We start from the raw sequence: 23,381 nt of genomic DNA, 5'->3' as shown, positions 1-23,381 counted from the left end.
TGGGTGCGGCCCTTGGCTCCGCCCCCTGCGCACTAAGAAGTAGAAGCTGAGCGCGGTGATTGTGGCGTGGTGGTTCCAGGACATCAGACCTGCAACACATGCCAGTCTCAGCTCTGCGCATGTGTGGATCTGGACCCTCACGCAGTCCCAATGTGCAACCGACCCCAGCTTGAGATGGAGCAGGGGGCTGAGGGCCTGAGCCAGTGGCACGTGGCTCCGCCCCAGTACACAGAGGTGAGTCAGGGCGTCAGCCCTGGGGCCCTGCGTGGGGGCTGGTGGAGTGGAGGCTGGGGAAGGGCGGGGCGGGGTGGGGGGTAGGCAGAAATCTGGAGGGTTAGGAGTCCGAGGGACAGGTTGGGAAGGGAGGGATGGGAAATTGAGAACATAAGACCCGTGCCATTTATTCAATTAACGTTCTCCAAGCATTAGCATTAGGCGCTGAGGGCTAAAGAGGTTCCGGTAACTTCTGATAGAGACTTTTGAGTACTCCGGAAAGAAGACAAAGTTAGAAAGTCAGCGGGAAGCACACAGGGAGGGAAAAATTACAAAGTGCCGGGCCTTTGCCAGATCCTGGGAATAAGGTGGTGAGTTTACTGTAAGTTATTTTACCATTTTATTAATAAGTAGCTGAATGTTTGGAAGTGTACAAATTATTGTAAATGAGAAGTACAGGCACCACAGGAACAAATAGCAGAGGTGTTTGATCTGATTTAGGATGTGGAGAAGACAGCTGAGGTTTTGGTCTGGGACCAGAGAATTGGTTAGGTGAAGGGTTAGCAGATTCTGAGACCAGAAACAGAATGCCTCCACTGTTACGGAAATGACAGGCCAGCCAAGAAACAAGCACCACTCGGAGGGTTGGAGTACTCAGATTTATTACGCCGGCGGGCTCAGAGGGGCTTCTGCTCCGAAGCTCTGAGCCCCTCTAAGACATGCACATGAGGTTTTATAGGGTTAATTACAAGTATGGGGCTATTAGCCAATAAGGTTCAAACAACAAAAAGCAAGGAATCAGTACACTGGAGCTTATCAATTTGGAACAGATCACGTTACTGACACTTGTTGAGCTTGGATTTACGAGTTAGCTTGTTAGCCCAGTAAACTGACACTAAACTTTAGATTTACAAGTTAGCCCGGCAGAATTTATATCAGTAAACTGACACTTATCACACTTAGATTTGTGACTGAGCTCGTTAGCCCAATAGACTGACACTAAACTTCAGATTTATGAGTTAGCCCAGCAGAACTCAGATCAGTAATCCGACACTTGTTACACTTAGATTTGTGAGTTATCTTGTTAGCCCAGCTGGGCTTTTTCTTCACACCACCTTGGAGGTAGTGAAAGATGGACTATGAAATCAAGGCCAAGAGAGGGATGGGAGACTGGCCAAGGAGAGGCAAGGCAGGGTCCCTGGGCACCACCGAGGTTACGCAGGGCATGAGTTGGTTATTCCAAGAGCAATGGGGAGCCATCGAAGAGACATGATCAATCACAATTAGATTTGTACTTTTAAGAGTGCCCTGGCGGGTGTGGGCAGAGTTCAAGGCAACAGTTAGAAATTGGATTAAAAATTTAGATAATCCAATCTAAAATCAAAATGGTTGCCTAAATAGAGCGGTGAGTGGAGACAGAGATGGAGTAGATCTTGGAGATGTTTTAGAGGTAGACACCACACAAATTGGAAATTACTTGGATCTGGGTGGTGAAGGAGGCATCCAGGACAACTTTCCAGATTTCTGGCTTACACAATTGGGTAAGAATAGCGGGGACATTTTCTGAAATAAAAGGATGATAAGGAACAAGATTAATAGTTTTTGTCCTCTGGAAGGGAGGTAGGTTTGTGGGTAGGTGGGCGGTAAAGATGATCATGATTTTGGGGCAGAGTCTGAAGTGCCTTTGGGCTCTCCAAATGGATTGAGCATTAGGCAGCTGGAAGATTGAGGAGAGGTCTGCCCTGGAGCTATTGATCTAAGACTAATGACTATAAACAGAAATGGATTCATTAACATGAGAAAGATTGCCCTGAGAGTACCATATGGGAAACCTGCAAAGGGAATTGCAAAGGAAGAAGGCCAGAGAGAAGGGAAGGAAAAAAACCAGGCAAGTGTGTCAATGTGTTCCTGAGGCCAAGGGAAGGAGACATTTCAAGACGAGTGTGGCTGGTAGTCTTAGAAGTTCATGAGAGGTCAAGCAAGGAGTCTGACACATGCTTGGACTTAGTAACAATGGAGATCGCCAGTGACCTTTATGAAAGCTGTTTCTGTGGAGAGATGGGGGCCAGACCGAACTTGGAGGAATAGAAGGGCGAGATAGTGGTAAAGATGTGTTTAGACATCTGCAAAGATGGTTGCCTGTGAGGGATCAGGAGAATAAAAGAGAGGAAAAAATGGCTGAGTACCCCAGAAATATCCGTCCAGTAGACAGTTATCCGGGGCCTATTATGTGCCTACTTTATGCTAGTTACTAAGTGTATAGCGGTGAATCAAATGGATTGGAGCTCTGATAAAACAGATAAGAGGACAATTTTTTCCCCTCCATAGTCAAAACATTATCAGACCTGTCAGAATCGGTAATTTCTTAGTAACATTTTGGATGTAATTCTTTATTCAAATTCCCCTAGTTGTTCCTAAAATGCCCTTTCCAGCTAGTATGTCTAAACCAGGATCCAGTTTAAGACCACACATTAGATCTGCTTATTATGTCTCTTGAGTCTCTTTGAAATTAGTATAGCTCTCTTTTTTTCTGGACTGATTTTTTGTTTTTCATGATCCTAACTTTTGTCCTTTGAATGATCCTTCTTGTGGATTTACCAGATTGCTTTCTCACGGTATAATGTAGCTTGATGTATCTCTTGTATTCTCTCTGAATTGAAGTCAGATTATAAAGCTATTGGATTCCTGATTTGGTACAGTAGGCTTTATCTTGCATTACACCAGGAAGCACATCTGGTAACTTTGGGCGTGGCCCTTGAATTAGGATAGCGAAAAAGCCTCATTGATCTCTCTTCAAACTTTTAGCCCTGTGATCAGAAAGTAATCTGTAATGTTACCTTGGATGTATCCAAATGTCCAGTTCCCCACCAAGCATTCTCTTTATGGGTACCAACGAAATATTTTTTCCCTTATTCCAAAGTTTCCTTAGAGATTGTAAAATGATTTTCCAATTCCATCATTCCTTCTACATTTATTAGTTTATATTCTTTTGTAAAGTAGGATTTTTCATAAGCAAATGTAATCATTTGGTGATTCTGAAATAATAGTGTCCTGTTGGACAGAATAAATGCTTCATTCTTTCAGTTCAATTCACAGTGTTCAAAGCTGGGGTAATAGCTGACCTGTTGTCATAGATTCAATCTATTAAAATCAATAATCATTCTTTTTGATTCTCAAATGGTCACAAATTTGGCTGGGGGGAATCCCTTCTGTGCCCCCTTTTAAACATGTGAAAAATTACAGTAAAATCTCTATACCATAAAAATATCATTATAACTGCGTTTAAGTGTATGGTTCAGTGGTATTAAACACACATCTGCATTATTGTGCAACCATTGCCACCACCCATGTCCAGAACTTTTCTCATCTTCCCAAACTGAAACTTCCTTAACCATTAAAATAGTAACTTCCCAATTCTCCCTGCCCCTCCCAGCTCCTCCAGTCCCTGGCAATCACTATTCTATCTCTTTGAATTTAACTTAAATATCTCATATACAGAATCATACATTATTTGTCCTTTTGTGACTGGCTTATTTTGCTCAGCTTGATGTCTTAATGTTGAAGCATCTGTCAAAATTTCCTTCCATTTTAAGGCTGAGTGATAATCTGTTTGTATATACCACATTTTGTTTATCTGTTCATCTGTTGATGGATACAGATTGTTTCTACATTTACCTACTGTGAATAATGCTGCTTTGAACATAGGTGTTCAAATATCTATTCCAGTCTCTGCCTTCAATTCTTGTAGGTATATACCCAGAAGTGGAATTGCTGGATCACATGCTAATTCCATTTTTAAGCACCATGCTGTTTCTATAGCAGCTGCACTGTTTTAACAGTCTCACCAGCAGTATGCAAGAATTCCAGTTTCTCCACAACTTGCCAATGCTTTCTTTTTTTTATAATCATTTTATTGGGTGTGAAGTGGTATTCCATTGTGGTTTTGATTTTCATTTCCCTAATGATTTAGTGATGTTGAGCATCTCACCATATGCTTGTTGGCTATTTGTATGTCTTTGGAGGGTCTATTTAAGTCCTGTGCCCATTTTTGAGTCAAGTTTTTATGGTAAGTTTTAGGAGTTCTCTATATATTCTGGATATTAATCCCTTTTCAGATATATGACTTGCAAATGATTTCTTCCAGTTAGTGGGTTGCCTTTATACTCAGTTGGTAGTGTCTTTTGATGCACACAAGGTTTTAATTTTGAAGTCTGATTTTGCCTATTTTTTCTTTTGTTGTCTGTGCCTTTGGTGTCATATCTGAGAAATCATTGCCAAAACCAATGTCATGAAGCTTCTCCCTATGTTTTCTTCTAAGAGTTTTATAGTTGGCTATTACACTTAGGATTTTGATCTGTTTTGAGTTAATTTTTGTACATGGGGTTACATAAGGGTCCAATGTCATTCTTTTGCATGTGGATGTCCAGTTATACCAGTGCCATTTATTGAAAAGACTGCTCTTTCCTCATTGACTGATCTTGGCATCCTTTGACAGCCATTTGGTCATACATGTGAGGGTTAATTCCTGGGCTTTATTCCTTTCTGTTGGTGAGTTGATCTGTCCTTAATACCAATACTGCACTGTTTTGATTACTGTAGCTTTATAGTAAGATTTGAATCAGGAAGTGTGAATTTTCCAATTTTGTTCGTACTTTCCAAGATTGTTTATGACAATTTGGGGCCCCTTGGGATTCTGTATGAATTTAAAGAGTGGATTTTTCTATTTTTGCAAAAAACGTATTTTGATAGGGATTACACTGAAACTGTGTATTGTTTTGGGTAACTGTTGAGTCCTCCAATCTGTGAACATAAGATTATGTCTTTTCATTTTTTTATGTTTTCTTTAATTTTTTTCAGTAGTGTTTTATAGTTTTAGTGATTAAGTTAAACTCATTATTTCTAAGTTTATTTTTGATGCCATTGTAAACTGAATTTTTTTCTTTTCTTTTTAGATTGTTCATTGTATAGAAACACAACTGATTTTTGTGTGTTGAATTTGTATTATGCTACTTTGCTGAATTTATTTATTAGTTCTAACAGGTTTGTGGGTGTGTGCATGTAACCTTTAGGATTTTCTACATATAAGATTGTATCATATGGGAACAGAGATAGTTTTACTTTTCCAATTTGGATGACTTTTTTTTTGAATAATTGCTCTGGCTAGTACTTCCAATAGTGTTGAACAGAAGTGGTGAAGGCAGGCATCCTTGCCTTTTTCCTAATCTTGGAGGAAAAGCATTCAGTCTTTCACCATTGAGTGTGATGTTAGCAGTGGGTTCTTCATAAATGCCTTTTATGATGTTGGAAGTTTCTTTCCATTCCAAATTTTTTTAGTGTTATTAATCATGAAAGGGTATTGGATTATTTTTTTTGAATGCTTTTTCTACATCAATTTAGATGGTGTATTTTTCACCTTTATTTTACTTCTATAATATATCACATTGATTGATTTTTGTGTGTTGAATTAGCCTGGCATTCCTGGGATAAATCCCTCTTGATCATGTTATATAATCTGCATAATATACTGGCGGGTTTGGTTTGCTGGGGTTTTGTTGTTTTGTTGAAGATTTTCACATCTATGTTTATAAAAGATATTGGTCTGTATTTTTCTTTACTTGTGATGTCTTTGTCTGGCTTTGGGATCAGGTCAATGACCAGCTCATGGAATGGAGTAGGAAGTAGTCCCCCTGTTTAATTTTTTTATAGAATTAGAGAAGCACTGACGTTCTTCTTTAAATGTTTAGTGGAATTCACCTTGAAGTCATCAAGTTCAGGGCCTTTCTTTGTCCTGGAAGCTTTTGATTACTGATTCAGTCTCCTTAATAGTTACGGGTCTGTTAATTTCTATTTTTTCATGATTCAGTTCTGGTAGGTATTATCTATGATTTTATCCATTTCATTTAGGTTTTCCAATTTGTTGGCATGCAACTATTCATAGAACTCGCTTATAGTCCTTTTCATTTCCATAGAGTTAGTAGTAATGGCCTCATTTTCACTTCTGGTATCAATAATTTGAAACTTCTCTCTTCTTCATCAGTCTAGCTAAAGGTTTGGCAATTTTGTTAATCTTTCCAAAGAACTAACTTTTGGTTTCATTAATATGCCTCTAATATTTCCTTCCCTCTGCTGACTTTGGGGTTAGTTTGTTCTTTATCTAGTTCCTTAAGGGGTAAAACTAGGTTGTTGGTTTGAAATCTTTTAAAATTATAAGCATTTATGCTATAAAGTTCCTCTTAGCACTGCTTTTGCTATACCTTGTAAGTTTTTAAATGTTGTTTTCATTTTCATTAGTCTCACATATTTTCTAATTTCCCTTGTGGTTTCTTTTTTGACCATTGGTTGTTGGAGAGTATGTTGTTTAATTCAACAAATTTGGAGATTTTCCAGTGTTCCTGCCATTATTGATTCTTAGCGATTTTTTGAAATTTATTAAGCCTTAATTTGTGACCTAACGTATGATCTGTTCTGGAGAAGATTGTACCATGTGCACTTGAAGAATGTGGATTCTGTTGTTGGGTAGAGTGTTCTGTATATGTTCGTTATATCTAGTTGGTTTATTGTGTTCGAGTTCTCTGTTTCCCTACTTATCTTCTGATCTATTCATTTAGAGTAGGGTATGGACGTCTCCAACTATTATTTAGCACTGTCTATTTGTCCCTTCAGTTCTGCCAGATTTTGCTTCATATATTTTGATGGTCTATTATTAGGTGTGTATATGTTTATAATTGTTTATCTTCCTTCTGTATTGAAACATCTATTAATATATAATATTCTAAAGTCTATTACATTTGATAGCCACTACTATAGCCATGCCCATTCTTGTTTACTATTTCCATAGAATATCTTTTTCTATCCTTTCAGTCTACTTTTGTCTCTGGATCTAAAGTAATCTCTTACAAACTATATACAATTAAATCATGTTTCTTTTAATACATTCTTCCAGTTTCTGTCTTGATTGGAGAGTTTAAAACATTTATATTTAGAGTAATTTACTGGTAAGTTGGGACTTCTGTAAATTTGCTATTTGTTTTCTATATGCCTTTTAGCTTTTCGTGTCTTTTGTTTCCTGTATTATGTCTTTTGTGTTTAATTGATTTTTTGTGTAATGAAACTTTAATTCCTTTCTCACTTCTTTTTGTATATATTCTATAGCTATTTTCTTTGTTTACTATGGGGATTACTTTTAACATCCCAACATGACTTAAAACACTCTAATTTGAATTGATACCACTTTAATAGTATATAAAGACTGCCCAATCCACTTTATGCATTGTGTGTCTAAAAATATAGACAAATAACAGTTTTTAAGAATATATTAGTTTCTGAGAAAACAATTTTCCTTCATTTTCATACTCACAACACTTATGACACAAGATATGTAGGTTTTCTGCACCAAGCAACACTGACACAAACTGCTTGGAATTAGTGCCCAATCCCACAGGTTAAGGGTTTAATCTCACAGACTGCTCCTACCCCCTGCTTTAGACACAAGTCCAGGTTGTCACCTGAGCTTCTGACCAATAGGCTAAAAATCAGTGTTTCTATAACCCCCTCCTCAGGTCTGATAATCTTCTAGAGCAGCTCACAGAACCCAGGAAAACAGTTTACATACTATTTCTTTTTTTTAATCACAAATGGCATTTTAAAGATTACAGTTGAACAGCCAGATAAAGAGATACATAGAGGGTGAGGTATGGAGACGGGGCACAGAGATTCCATTCTGTTTCTGGGTACAACACCCTCCTAGTACCTTCAGGTGTTCAACAACCCAGAAGCTCTCTGAACTCGATACTTCGGGGATTTTTATGGAGGCTTTATCATGTAGATATGATCAATTATTAACTCATTTTCTAGCCCCTCTCCCCTCTGGGGAATAAGGGATGGGGCCAAAAATTACAAGCTTCTAATCATGGATTGATCTTTCTGGTGATCAGCTTACCAAGAGTCACCTCATTAGAACAAAAGATGCTCTTATCACCCAGGAAATTCCAAAGGATTTAGAAACTCTGTGTCAGGAACTGAGGCAAAGACCAATTTACAGATTTCTTATTCCACCATTAGTCTCTTAAATCATGTACCAAATGATTTGACCTGCCAGACCCTATTACCATTTCTTGCAGGGCAGTTCAGGGCTAATGGTAATGAGCTCCTTCAGCTTTTGTTCATCTAGGAATGACTTAATTTCTCCTTCATTCTTCAAGGATAGTTTTGTGAGATATAAAATTCTTAGTTAGACAGTTTCTTCCAGCATTTTGAATATATCAACTCATTGCCTTTTGGCTTCCAAGGTTTCTGATGAGAAATCTACTGATAATCTTACTTGGGATCCCTTATATGTGACAAATTGCTTCTCCCTTGCTACTCTTAAGATTCTCTTTGTCTTTGGACACTTTGATTATAATGTGTCTCAGTGTGGATTTCTTTGAGTTTATTCTACCTGAAGTTCATTGAGCTCCTTGGAGGTCTATATTCATGTTTTTCATCAAATCTGAGATATTTTCAGCCATTATTTTTTTCAAGCAATCTCTGCCCCTTTCTCTCTTCTAAGACTCCCACAGCGCATATGCTGGTCTGTTGTCCCACAGGTCACTTATGTGCTCTGTTCAGTTTTCTTCAGTCTCTTTTCTTCCTGTTCTTCAACTTGACAATTTCAATTGTCTTATCTTCAAATTAGTTGATTTTTTTGCCTGCTGAAATCCACTTCTGAATCCTGCTAGTCAGTTTTTCATTTTAGTTATTATATTTTTCAGATCCAGAGCTTGATTTTTAGTTTCTCTTTAGGTTTTCTACCTCTTTATCAAAATTTACATTTTGTACACACATCATTTTCATAACTTTGTCCACATCTTCTTTAACTCTTTGAAGTTTTTTAAGACAGTTGTTTAAAATTCTTTGTGTAGTAAGTTCACCATCTGGTCTTTCTCAGAGACATTTCTGGAGTTTTTTGTGTATTTTCCTTGAATGGGTCATACAATCCTGTGTCTTTTTCTCTTGTGATTGTTTTTTGTTGAAAACTGGACATCTAAGTCTTATAATGTGGCAACTCTGGCAATCAGATTCTTCCTCTTCCTCCGGGTTTGCTCTTTTTGTTTTTTGTTTGTTTACAGTTTTTTTTTCAATTGATGTATGTTTTCTCTGTGCCAAGATCAGCCTGAGATGTAAACTTAAGGTTTTCTCAGATGTTTTCTGGGCCTGCAATCTTTTCTTGGTTATGGGTGGTGACTTTCCAAATTCCCTGGTATATGTGGTTGTTTGTGAATATACTAGTTCTTAAATATTTGGTTCCCAAAAGGTGAAAAAGGGAAAAGTGAAGGGGGAAAGAAACAGGTGCTAGTCCTTTCAAGTACCCTGGAATCCTGTCAGTTGTAGGAGTGTCTTGTATCAACGGCAGTGGGAGCTGCAATGATAGCTTCCCACCTCTGTGTCTGCACCTCATGCTCAGGAGCAGCAATTAGCCATCAGAATAGATTCCCCAATATTTGGAGCACAAGGTTTTTATTGTCCACTCTGGCTCAAACAAGCTGAGGCAAGCTGCTCCAGAAACAGTTTCCTGGTATAGGACTCAGGGTGTTTTGGGGTAGCCACTACCTACCTAAGAGCTGAAATTGACTGAAACTAGCTGAAGTTTACCTTCCAAATCTTCCCTTGGAAGTCACAAGCATTTAATAGACTCCATTGCTCCAAAGTAATTACATCAAGCAAATTCTGCAGGTATAATTGTTATCTTGGTGGGGACGTAGATTCCTTGTGCTTCCTACTCTGCCATCTTCCCTGGCATCACTTCCTGTGTTCTTTTAACATAATTCTAATGATCTTATAAAGTTCCTTTATTTTCTGGCACAATAGAGATGCACCAGGCTCACTTATTCCTGCCTTATTCCTGACTTGGAGTCAGGAAATTCTCCAAGGATGACTCTTCCTTTTAGTAAAGACTGGAATTGAAGGCCAAAATCAGTGCATGAAGGTTTTGTGTTTGTGTAGAGTCTTTCCTATTTAAATATAGCATTATTTTTATTTCTGATTTTTATTATAATTTCACTAATGCTGAAAATCTTGATTACTCAAGGTATTATTTTAAAACCATTTTATTGTGAAAAATAACACTCAAATGGAGAAATGAATATAAGTATACAGCTTAATGGCTTATTACAAAATAAAGACCTTTGAAACACTGTCAGCACTGCAGGAGCCCCTGCAGTTCCTCTTATTGTTGCCCCCTCCCTCCCCTCTAATATTATTCATAGCCTATTGTCTGGACACAACTTCTTTGAATTCCTCTATTTCTGCCCCGTGGTGTTCCTGTCATTGATGTAAAAGCTGCAATTGCTTTCTTAAATTTTGCTTTCTTTTTAAAAAAAATTTGTGTTCGAGTGTCGTTAACTTTTCCTTGATCTGTGGCAACACTTTTCTGGTGAATTTTCCATTTTCTTTTGAGAAATTATCATCTTTAATCTGTTTTAATGTTTTAGTATCTCCTATGGATACTGTATGTTTTACTCCTGTCTTGGTTTCGTATTTGAATGGATTGGTCTTTTCTGGACCCTCCCGATGGAGGAGAAGATGGGAGATGATGGGGTAGCAATTCTAGTTTCTCAGCTCAAGAGCTCTCTCTCTTGCTACAGTAATTAACAACTTTAAAATATATGATTCTTGGCTCCTATCCTGTTTCAAGATGTTCTAGCTTCTTTTTCCCATTCATACCAGTCAGTCACCAAGGAATACTGCCCTTGACTTCCAAGACAATCTCCAACCCTTTAAAAAATTTTTCTTACCTCCTCTAATGCTTGATCTCAGACCTGCCCACAACATTCCCACTCAGGTGAGAGCCTCTTCCATAGGTGAATATTTGTAAATGCTTTCTCAAGTTTTGCGAAATCCAAGACCTATCTGAACCCTCCATTCTTCTCACCTTTGTGGCTTTCTGAACCCGTTCTGCTGGTTTGGGATGGTCTTTCACTCTCCCCTTAAACATAAACATAATTGGGAATCTGAAGGTTTTTCTCGGAGTTTTGCTGATGGCATAAGTTGTGGACTATTTTATTTGCTCTTTGTGCTTTTTATGAAAGAAAACCAAAAACATGCCAAGCAGGAAAAGTGGTGTGAATCACATCTAGGCTTCCATTGTGCTTCTATCAACCAGAACTGCATTTTAGAAAGCCCAAACTAGAGAATGGCCTGGAGGAGGGATAATTCGGGCAAGAGATGATGGAGCCTGGATTAGGGTGGGATATGAAAATGGGGAGAAGGGACATGTGGCACTGGAATTTGCGCTAGGGTAACTTCCACCTGACTTCCTCTCTTCAAGGATACTGAGAAGTCAATATCCATCTTGGGCATGTCTTCATCTCCTGGAAGCAGTGGAGTGCACACCTCTTGGAACCGTGGCGCATCAGGCATTCAACACATCCCTCAGTGCACAGAACTGGAGAGGATCTCCTTGGTCTCTGCTGAGGCACCCAGGCAGAATGCAAGTGAAATGGGGCCACCGTTCAGTATGTCGCTGCCTGACCATGGTGCGAACTACTGCCCCCAAATGACTTTCACTCCTTCCCAGATGACTTACAGTCAGGGAATGTCTTCCTCCCAGCCAGGAATGATGATTTTCAAGGAGCCCCAAGAGATGCCCTTAGGAGATCCCAATATTCCAGGGGTGGCCATGACCTTTGGTGGAAATCTAATTATGCCCCCCAGTGGACTGCCAGTCTCACCTCCCAGTGGAATCCCAATGATGTCCCACGTCAGAGTGCCAACAATGCCTTATTCTGTCCTCCCAACGTTACCTTCTAATGGAGGCTCCTTAGCACCTAAAATGTTATTGCATCCAACCATGCCTCCCACGGAGGCCCAGGCAATGCTCCCCTCTTTGGCTCAGATGTTGCCTCCTAGAGATCCCCATGACTTTGGGATGCCCCCTGCTGGGCCCTCATCCTTGCTGACTTTGGAATCCCAAGGCTCTTTTGTGAGTCAGCCAGTCTCCCAGGAAAATTCCTTCCTACCTGAGCAGCCCTTACCGGCTCCAGGGACAGCAGAGCAGAACCCCAGGGCCCAGGAAAGGGCTCCCAGGAAGAGATCCCCAGTTTCAAGGCCTTACTGCTGCGAGTATGAGAACTGTGGAAAAGCTTATACTAAGCGCTCCCACCTCGTGAGTCACCAGCGCAAACACACAGGTAAATGAGGTCTCAGAAGGTGGGGTGGTGGAGGAAACTCTGGAGGTATCAGAGGGAGGGGGACCCTGGTTTGTAATGGTTTGGGATCAACTTAACATCCTCCCGGTTTGGGTTCTCAAGCTCTGTTGGCCCCACCAACTTGCTTTCCCACAGCCCAGTATGACTGTGCTAAGACGGTGGGGACTCCTGCTTGTGCTGTCTCCTCAAGGCTTGCCTACGTTTTACCTTTTGATTCCTCAACTTCGACTGCTCTGCTTAAAGTCCGACCCCTCCCTTCCCAATGGCTGGCGTATTCCTCTACTTAATTCCTTCTCTCCCTTGTCATCCCCTAGGTGAGAGGCCCTATAAATGCACGTGGGAAGCCTGTACATGGTCCTTCTTCCGTTCCGATGAACTTGGAAGACATACTCGGATACACACCAGACACCGACCACATAAATGTGACCAGTGTGGCCGACAGTTCATGAGATCTGACCATCTCCGACAACACCAAAGGACTCATATGCGGGTGCCAATATCCTCGGACCCACAGGCCAACAATGGACATATGTCTGGTCCTCCTCCTGTTCCTGGTCTTTAGGTCATTCTCCTCTTCCCCTCATTTTGGCCTCTCCACCCAGATCCTGCCTGCCTCTGACCAGCTAGTCTCTTTGGTGAGTGTAGGCTTAGGTGAAGAGAAAGATTATGAGGCAGAGTTGTTGAAGCCCATATGAGCTCTGGACCCAGTCAGGGACTCCTCAAAAACTGTCTTGGATGTCCTCACATCTCTGGGACCACCTGCTTCTGCCAAGTTTAGCCACATGGGAAGATGGAGCAAAGTAGAGATTGGGAGCATTATTAAAAAGCTCATTATCTTCTGTCACTCCCAGCTTGAAACCCTTTAGTGACTCTCCTTTTCCGGCTACATAAAATCCAAGTTCCATAGTTCCCAGAGCTAGACTATGTTCAAATCCTGAATTTACCAATTATTAGCCTTGAGACCTTGGGAAAGGTCTTTGATCATTATGCCAGGTTTCTTCTGTTAAATGAGACAAATAGTGTTGGACTGTTTTAAATACATCTTATGTCCAGAATCAGATTCTCTCTGGCACTCATCAGGCATGTGCCCAGAGTTTGTCTCCTCCCATCATTTCCAGACTTGGATGGATGGATGGAATGCCCCCCAGAGGATGTGGGACCTGGCATGTCAAGCAGCCACTAAAAACCCAGGAATGTGGAGAAGTTAATGCTCCTGGGGTGATACTTGACAAACGGGAGAAAGCCAGGCAGATAAATTCCCTCTTCTCTTCATTCCTGAACTAGTGCAAGGCACATTTCTCCACACAGTACAGCCAATGGAAAGGCCTCCCAAGTAGCCAGTGGACATACCTTCTGTGCCTCTTCGAGGCTTGTCGTGAAGCAGACTCAACTTGCTGTTACCGTGCGTTACCTCCCATTCTTCCTTGGCTTGCTTCCTTTTTCCCACTCTAAAATGCCGTGGGTTGGCATCACTCAAATAAAACATTGGTACTTAGTTCTTGTTCTAGGCTCCGTTTTCTAGGTGACTTTGGGGTGGAGGACAATCAACTAGGGGAGAGAAGGATGAACCCCGCTGTAACTTCCCCTTTCCCCCATGAAGCCCAGGTACCTGGATTCCTAAATATCAGGCATTACAGGGCCTGTCTGCCCTGCCTTTCTCATAGGGTTGAGAGTATAATGACTATCCTGACAACTCAGTCAGGTAGTTCAGAACTTCATTTCTGGACTTCTTAGCTGTTTTACTGAACAGCAAACTAATAGAAAGGAACTTGCCAAAGTTCTCAAGTGGCAGAGCTGGGATCTCAACCAGGATCTGTCCTCTCCAGAGGTACATCCTTATCTTAGAGATGGTGCCTTCTATGGGTGTCTCTTGTGCCCATTTTGTTGCCCAGCATCTCCAGGTGATGGCCACAGTGAAATGAATCAAGTCTGGTTTCTGTGGCCCAGGGATCATCTTGGTCTCAGGGCTGAGAGGTCCACTTTGGTGGTAGTCATGGAGAGGAGGGGGCACTTGAAGGGGGAAAGTCAGGCTTTCTGGAGGAGGTGATCAGTAAGCCAGGGTATGTAACAGCTAGTAATCCTTTAAATGTTGGGAAGGAAACTGAGCAGATGAAGAGGAAAGAGAATTCCAGGCAGAGAGAAGCTAGATCTGGCAACTACTCAGAGAAGAATCAGCCTACAAGTTTCCATTTATTTGACAAATATTCCTGAGCTCACAATACAGAGAACGCATGGCTATGGGGACAACTCATGGTAGGGGACAGAGACAATGGAAGCGTGTATCAGGGAAGAAAGACTGAAAGACTCTCAAGGAGGTGCTAAGTCAGACCTAAAGGCTTCATGGGGGTTAGCTGGACTTCCCATTTCCTGGACGTCTACCCTTAGTCATGTCCTGTGCTGGACACTAAGGACTTGGAGAGCATGACTGTGCCTTGCTGCAAGGCAGAAAAATTACAGACAAAAATTCTGAAAGTGCTCAATGTTGTCAAAGAGAAGAGCCAAACCTCTGTGGACTTAAACTTATTCCAGGCATCTGGGGGAGTCCCATGGCCTTGGCTGTGCCTGCCCATTCCACCTCCACCCTGACCCTGTCCTGCATGGCCACCTTGGAGGTCTGTTTCCTTAGCTGCCCCAGCATACTTGGGCCTGGCATCCCCATGGCTTCCACCCAGATTCCTAGAAAGGAGAGTGGATATGAAAAACAAAATTGGGGTAGAGGGTGCAAGTCTTGTGACCCAATTACTGGCCCGAGGGACAGCATTCTCAAGTACCCAAATGTCTTTCATTCTCAGCTGGGCAGTAGCTCCCTTTTATGGAGCAGGGCATCTCAGGCTCAAGGGCTAAGGCTGGTCCCCGTCTGCCCCTCACCTGATTCACGCAGCCCTGCTGGTAGGGTCATCAAACCTACCTGTTGCTTGTTGGGATGGTCTCTTGGTGACCCATCACTTTTGCTGAGGAATAGAAGCAGGTAGGAGCCAGAGTGGGCACCAGTGTGCGATGTATGCTACAGTGGTGGCAAAACAGAATCTTCCATCAATCCTTCCATCAAGCCCAACCAAGATGGGCTTCTCAAATAATCCTCTGTCCATTATAATCTATTATATTATAATCTGTTATATCCTATATAATCCTATTATAATCCTCTGTCTCTGGGTCAGCCTTTCCTGCACTTAGTCCAGATTGGAGAAACTAAGATCCAGGTGACCTCTTGGCCACTGTATCCCCAGCACCAAGACCCCTGGATCAACGAAACTGGGAAAACAGAAGAGTCCATTAGGAGGCTTAGACAGAAGGCCTCCTGGCTCTCTAGAGTACACCCTAATGAGCTAATGGGGCATCTTTTTCTGGCTCGGCAGCCACTGGCTCTCCTGGATACGTTCACTTCTCCAGGCAGGCCCGATTACCCTACTTGCAGTGGCCTAGATCACTGGTCACTCAGCCTGGTCACAACCTCTCAGTGTCTGGCTCACTGAGGCCATGATGGGGTAGACTGTGCTGCTCGTCAGACCCTGAAGGATCAAGGGGTGGAGCTGAGGAGTCCAGGTCCACATCAGTGTCCTATTTGTGATCTTTCAGGCCCAACCATAACGAGACTTTGGCAGACCTTAGGCCAGAAGCAGCCCTCCCCACACAGGATTTGGTCAGAGCCACGCACTGCAGTTTTCTGGAGGGATTTGCTGGCAATAACTCACCACACCTGCATATTGAGGGCTTTGGTTGAAGCATTTTTCTCCCATCTGAGTACTTGTCCACTCCTAGAATTTCCCTCCTTTTCCTTCCTATCCCTCCTCCACAAAAAGGTAGGAGCCTTTTGTTGGAGGCAATGAGAGAATTGCCCCCACCTGTGCAGCAGTCCCGGAGCCCCTGCCTGGTGCTGTTTCATGGGGAAGGAAGCAACACTGGAGAGCGGGCACCTCTTCTTTTTGCTCCCTGCTTGCTCTCCAGCAGTAAGTGGACAAAGGCTTGATTTGTACTTTCAGTTAGGCTCATTGTGCTAGCTGATCGTCTCAGTCCTGAGGGCATAGCACTGGGTGATGGGCTGTCACAGGTGGTTATTTTTTATACACATATCTTATATATATTAATACATATCACCCAAATACAAGAGTAAGGAATGATATTTAATTTAAAACAATGTCTGGGTCTCCCAAAGACCCAGGACTCTAGCTTCTGGGGCCTCTGTGTGGTGACTGAGGGGGTCAAGTAGAACTTCAAATGTTGGAGGCAACCAAAGCCCAGGGATTTGTGGTCTGCTCCCTCTTAGTGCTCTGGGTGGAAAGTGCTTTGCAAAGTGCCCCCTTGGAAATGAGCAGTGGAACAGATCACATCCTTGGCTTTACGCAGACCTTTCTCCCAGGGGAATATCATCCAAGTTGGCAGTTGGGTGAGAATCCAAGTAAGGCCTAAGAGGACAGGGCCTGTAGAGCTGGGAGAAGGACCTAGACAGCTCGGGGAGATGGCTAAGCTCCTCAGAAGCAGGTGTCCAGCCATGCCCAGGACAGGAAAACAGACCACAGGTCCCTGCTGCTGCAGGCATGTCAGCAGAAGCTGTGATGGGAAGGCCCCGAGGGCCTATGGAAAGGATAGGTCCTTCCCCTGGCAGCCAGTACTTGACCCCTCTCTTCTCCTCCAACGCCACCACCCCTGTGTCCTGACAGCATATTGATAAGACAGAGGGGAAAGGGAGACACTTTGTCTGAGAGAAGAAACAGCTGAGACAGGGGGTTCAACATTTTAATAGATTAAGTTCATCCAAATGAGCTTCATTTAGTCTGAGACCACTTTATACTGGAAGTGATCCCTCCTCTTAACTCCATAGAAATGGACCTCCAGAATACATGAGCTCAGATATTGAAAATGCTACAAGAATTACACATCTGAACTGTGCATACATTGCAATCATCCCCATAAAAACATCTTTACAAATACACGTGGAAGTAAGTACACAGGCGACCATCAAGAATTCACAGCACACTGATGAAAACAGTCACCCCGGAGAGGGAAGTGAATGAAGAGTGCTTCTGATTCTATTGAAACGCATACACGTATTCTCTGTACGTTTCAGAAAAAAACTAATGAAACCCTTAAAAGTTTACAACTAATATTTAAGCATCTACTCTGTGCCGGCACAGTGCTAGGTGCCCAGCAAAGAAGGCCTCAGCAGGGAGGATCTCTCAGCTCAACTCATTTCCTCAGAGGCTGCTGAGTTTGTGGTCACAGGCGAAACTGATCTGTGGACTCTCTGGTGCTGCTTTAAGTGATCGGATCGTGCAAAGCTCTTGTTGCACTGAGGACACAGGTAGGGCCGCTCCCGAGTGTGCTTTCTCTTGTGTCTGTTGAGTTCGTCTGAACGGGGGAATGCCCACATGCATCCCTTGACGTTGCATTTATAGGGCTTCTCTCCTGGACCCGAGAAAGAAAGGGAGACCCGTCATGCTTCAGGGGAGTGTGGGACAAGGCAGTTGGAAGTGAATGGAGAAGAAACGGGATTTGAACATGTTGGGGTGGGAGAGGGAGGGGAGACTGGAGGGGATGCGTGAAAAAGGAAGAGAAGGAGGGCAGTATGGGTTAGGAAGAGAAGGAGGGCAGTATGGGCTAGTAGGCTGATGGGAAATTGTGGAGGAGGGAGAGGAAAAGAAGAACAAAGATAGGAGGTCAGTGGGGGAGAAGAAAGTTGAGGGAGGGGCTCATCTGTTGGGCCTACTGGAGTCCAGGAAGCGACAGCCCCAGCAGAGGTAGGGTCAAGACCATCCTAAGAGGTCAAGCAAATACCTTCACTTTTCCCATAATCCCAGCACCGTCAACATGACAAAAGGCTGCAATCAGGTTGGTTCTGGCCCAGACCTAGATTCTGTTTGTGGAACTGCTTTATATACCCTTTCAGATTTGCCAACCTTTTCTAGGGTCTTCTGGGTCTCAGGCTTAGAGGGAGGTGGCAACAATCTTAAAAGATCCCAAAGTTTTGTAAAGGCACAAGTCTTAAGTCAATTTCCTGACACCCCCATCCTTTAGTCTTCACTCACCAGTGTGTAGGCGCTCATGGATTCGCAGGTGAGAAGACTTTGAATAAGATTTCCCACAGTCTTGGTATGTGCAGGTGTAGGGCTTCAAAATGTCAGAATTCTTCTGCAACTGACATCTCCGAGTCTTGAGGTTCCACTTTTGATTTTCAAGGGATTGTCCTTGGATCAAATGGGAACTTGAAATGTATGAGGATCCAGGGTATGGCAATGATGACAATGAGTGTGGCATCATACGACTTCCAAGGAGAGTGTGGTCATCACTGAGGGTCTTCATCTTACATCCTTGGAGGGTCTGGTCCCCACTGAAGGGCATCAAGCCTCCACTGAGGGTCTGGCATTCACTGGTGGTCTTTATCTGACACATGTAGAGGGTCTGGCCTCCACTGAAGGTCATCTGGCCCCCACTGAGGGTCTGGTATTCATTGACGGTATTCATCTGACCCCCAAAGAGGGTCTGGCTTCCACTGAAGGTCATCTGGCCTCCATGGAGGGTCTGATATTCACCAGTGGTCTTCATTTGACCCCCATAGAGGGTCTGGTCCCCACTGACGATCATCTGACCTCCAGTAAGGGTCTGGCATTCACTGATGGTATTCATCTGACCCCCATAGAGGGTCTGATCCTCACTGAAGGTCATCTGGCCTCCATGGAGGGTCTGATATACACCAGTGGTCTTCATCTGACCCCCATAGAGGGTCTGGTCCCCACTGAAGGTCATCTGGCCTCCATGGAGGGTCTGATATTCACCAGTGGTCTTCATCTGACCCCCATAGAGGGTCTGGTCCCCACTGAAGGTCATCTGAACCCCATAGGGGGTCTGGCCTTCACTGAAGGTCTTCACCTGGCTACCCTCTTTGGGGATTGTCATCTTGTTTGCATTGATCATTGTGTCTTGGCCATCAGTGAACAATGTCTTTGGGGTGTCAGTGACATCTGTCATCTGGGATGTTGCTGTGGGTTTTCTCTCATCAGAAGCGGTCACCTTGGGGTTAAAAAAAAGCCTTGCTTAAGTTTCTAGGGGGCAAATCAAGGTTTTTCACATGGGGTGTTGTTAGTTCTGGGTAAGAATTGTCCCAGGTATGTTAGAAAATGCAGAAATCATCATTTTGAGCCTCAAGGGATTCATTACCTGGTTCTGAAGTGACACCTTTTGGCTGTCCTCATCATGTGTAATCATGTGTACATGCAGTTCTGGCTGTGATGCAGCTGGGATTCTTGCTTCATGCATCTCATTGAAGTCCTGGAGAAACTCCTCAATTTCCTCAAGTGTCCAAAGGAAAGAGTCCCCAGAAGCCTCTTTGCTGTTGCCTGATAGCTGAACTAGATCTTCAGTTGTGAGATCCTGCAAAAAAAGTTAGAAGTTCAGTTGTCCTATCCAGCTCAAATCCCAGTTCCACACACCCTTCCTCTCCATCCCTGCTGATCAAATCCTTATCTAGCCCCCCATCACTGCTTGCCTGACTCACTGAAGTTGCCCCTCAGTTGGCTTCTGTGAATCTGGAGTTGACTCTGTCTAGTGTTCCCTCCACACAGAGTAACATTTCTAAAATGCGAACTCTTTGTATGCTACTTCTATGGACCAGGGATCTAGATGAATGCGTGAATGTCCTATCATCATATACAGAGATCTTGCCCAGCAGAATTTTAAAATTGAAATGTATTGATGTTTAAGGATTAAGGACAAACCATGAAAAGAACACAAAATACAATTCTAAAATTCAAGTCAGCCCACAAAAGACCCAAACAACAAAGGCAATCTGAGAAAGAAAAACACAGCTGGAGGCATAACACATCCTGATTTCAGACTGTATTATAAAACTATCATAATCAAAATAGTATGGTATTCTTAAAAAAACAGACACACAAACCAATGGAACAAAATAGAGAGCCAGAAATAAACCCACGCATATACGTCAACTAATCTTTGACCAGGGTGCAAAGAAACACAATGGAAAAAACAATCCGTTCAATAAAGGAAGCTGGGAAACCTGGATATACACAGGCAGAAGAATAAAACTGAAGCCCTATCTTGTAACGCTTACAAAAATCAACCTGAAATAGCCTATAGAATTAAATCTAAGACTTGAAATCAAGAAGCTTCTAGAAGAAAAGATAGGGGAAAAGCTCCTTGACATTGATCTTGCCATTGATTATTTTGGATTTGACACCACAAGCACATGGAAGAGAAGCCAGAATAAACCAGTGGGACTTCATCAAACTGAAAAGCTTCTGTACAGCAAAGGAAACAATCAACAAAATGAAAAAGAAACCTGTGGAATGGGAGAAAATCTTTGCAAACCACATGATAAAGGGATTAATACGTAAATATATAAGGAACTCATACCACTCTGCAGCAAAAAACAAACAATCTGACTTAAAAGGTGGCAAAGGACCTTCATCGACATTTTTGCAAAAAGAGATACAGATGGCCAACAGGTACCTGAAAAGGTGCTGATAATCCCTAATCATCAGGGAAATGCAAACAGAAATCACAATGAGATAGCACCTCATACCTGTTAGAATAGCTATTGCCAAAAAGCCAAGAGAGAAATTTGGGGGAGGATGTGAGGAAAAAGGAACCCTCGTGCACTGTTGTTGGGAATGTAAATTGGTACAGCCTTTATGGAAAACAGTATGGAAGTTCCTCAGGGAATAAATACTAGAACTACCACATGATCCAGCTATTCCACTTCTGGGTATTCAAAGGAAATGAAATCAGTATCTGGAAAAGAGATCTGTGCTCCAAGGTTCATTGCAGCCCTATTCACAATAGCTGAGATATGGAAACAATCTAAGTGTCTGTTCATGGGATGAATGGTAAAAAAAAAAAAAGAAAAGAAAAGAAAAAAAATGTGGTATTTAGGTATCTGGTGCTTTCCAAAGTTTGCATTATGGCATTTTGCTTTTATGGAAAATCTACATTAGTACCTGTGTTCAATAACCAAAAAACAAACAAAAAAACCCTCAAAATTAGAAGTGGATTTTTTGCTTTTACAAAAACAGGCAAAAGTGAAAATAGTGCTCATTATTTGTTTTGCAGTGAGCTTGCACAGAGGCAACACACACCTGGAACAGGGAGAGTGGCAGCTCCTCCCTGGGGAACTACACTCAGCCTGTCCTCAGCAAGCCACAGCAGATTTGAATTGTGTCGGTGAGCATCTATGCTTTATCTCCATGTTTTGTGCATCCGTTAGTAAGAAGTATACTAAGGTAATTGCTTCTTTGCTTTATGCCATTTTAGCTTACAAAAGGTTTTATATCAATCCTCTACTTTCTGATAGCAGGGGAAACCTGTCTATATACAACAAAACATTATTCAGCCATGAAAAAGAAAAAATCCTGCCATTTGTGATCACATGGAAGAACCGAGAGGGCTCATTCTATCTGAAATAATTCAGAGAAAGATGAAAACTGGATGGTATCACTTCTATGTAGAATAAGAAAAAAGCAGCTGAATCCTAGAATCAGAGAGTAGAGTGGTGGTAGCTAGGGGCAGGGGAGTGGGGAAATGGGAGCTGTTGGTCAAAGAGTACAGTCTTAGGAAGAATAACTTCTGAGGATCTAATATACATGGAGATTATAGGTAATATTGCTGTATTTTTTTTACAAGAAATTTGCTAAGAGATTAGATCTTAAGCATCCTCCCCAAAACAGAAAACTAATCACATGTGGTGAAGGATGTGTTAGTCACCTTGATTGTGGTAATCATTTCATAACATATACATACATACATGTACACTTTAAATATATGTGACTTTGTTAATTATTTCTCAGTAAATCTGGGGAAAATAAAAATAAATTTTTTTTCAGGGAAGGAAGAAATCGATGCCACCTGCAGGCTATAACTCTCTCTCTTGATTGTCTAATTAATTTTAACGGAACTCACCCAGTCCCCTCCACCTCATGGCCTGGAATTTTGGGTGTCCTTCCATTCCTGCCCCAGAGTTTCCCAGTTGCCTAGTACCAGGCAGTGGTCTGGGGACTCAGGGGGACCATCCAGGCAGCAGCCATGCTCTTGAGGGGCCTACAGGGACAGGAGTCAACTGGACAGGTTCCTACACTGTGTCCTCTGCAGGACCCTGACTGGCTGGATAAGGGCACCCCCTGGGCAGGGCAGGCACACAGGGGTGCTCAGTAAACAGGTTTGTAAAGAAATAAACCATTTCGAATTCTTGGGCCCCTCTTCCTGCATGAGTGGACACCCTGCTAGGATTTACGAGGGTCCACCTGGGTGTTGCTTCCACCCCAGTACCGAGACTTTGGCCCCTGCGATGGAAGATGCAGACTCACCATCAGTGGATCCATTGTGTGTCCCAGGATCAAACCGCCGTGGGCCTGCAGTTGCCAGCACTGGATTGCTGGCTGAAGTCCCTGCCTCTTATAGAGCCTGGAGGCCGGATGTTGGGGTCCCAGACCCGAATTCTTTGGTTGGCCACGCCCTTGTGGGCGGATCCCTGTGCACGGAAAACGAGTCACCTACCCGATTGGATTACCTGCAAGGCGCTTCTGCACGACGTCTTTACAGTCATTTCCCAACTGTTCTGTAGGGGGAAGAAATGTATACAACTAGCCCTTTCATCCTCACACAGTCCTATGAGGTGGAATTTATAATTGTCGGCCTAGGATGCAGACAGTGAGGCTCAGAGACGTTAAGCAATTTGCCCAAGGTCACAAAGATTCAATCATAGATTCTAGATTTGAAATCAAAGGGTTTAGCTTTCGTAATCTAAGTCCTTAAACAAACAGGACGCATCAATCCTAGATCCAATCAAACACTTAATTCTGCAGATTCCTGCTCTTTGTTGTAAATCTAATCAGAAATACTTCCAGGGTGAAATTCCAGATTTGATCAGATCACTTAGAAAAGGCAATGGCAGTTTTTGATGCCTATCTCCCCTCCCCCACCCCCAAGTTGGAGGAAGACCGTTTCATTCCAGCATAGCAATATACTCTTGGGGTC

The 23,381-nt window shown here is 42.7% G+C and overlaps 1 protein-coding gene across 4 annotated transcripts; it reads left to right on the top strand.

Annotated features, from left to right (window-relative positions):
- The first annotated feature begins 91 nt into the window (after positions 1 to 91).
- On the top strand, positions 92 to 21,534 carry KLF17 (KLF transcription factor 17). Of its 4 annotated transcripts, XR_012079681.1 has the most exons (4): positions 92 to 234; positions 11,519 to 12,380; positions 12,713 to 13,033; positions 21,462 to 21,534. XR_012079681.1 is itself a non-coding variant. In XM_006200558.3 (3 exons), exons 1-3 carry the CDS (start codon positions 151 to 153, stop codon positions 12,958 to 12,960), a joined length of 1,194 nt encoding a protein of 397 aa, XP_006200620.2. In that variant the 5' UTR covers positions 92 to 150; the 3' UTR covers positions 12,961 to 13,893. The 4 variants fall into 4 exon arrangements, 3 of the variants coding, with proteins under 3 accessions (XP_006200620.2, XP_072831896.1, XP_072831895.1); XM_006200558.3 differs by lacking the exon at positions 21,462 to 21,534 and having other exon boundaries at positions 12,713 to 13,893; XM_072975795.1 differs by lacking the exons at positions 92 to 234; positions 21,462 to 21,534 and adding an exon at positions 377 to 584 and having other exon boundaries at positions 12,713 to 13,893.
- Positions 21,535 to 23,381: the final 1,847 nt, after the last annotated feature.

The sequence above is a fragment of the Vicugna pacos genome, chromosome 13 (assembly GCF_048564905.1).
Source record: "Vicugna pacos chromosome 13, VicPac4, whole genome shotgun sequence".
NCBI lineage: Eukaryota > Metazoa > Chordata > Mammalia > Artiodactyla > Camelidae > Vicugna > Vicugna pacos.
This window is presented reverse-complemented; position numbering and strand designations above follow the sequence as displayed.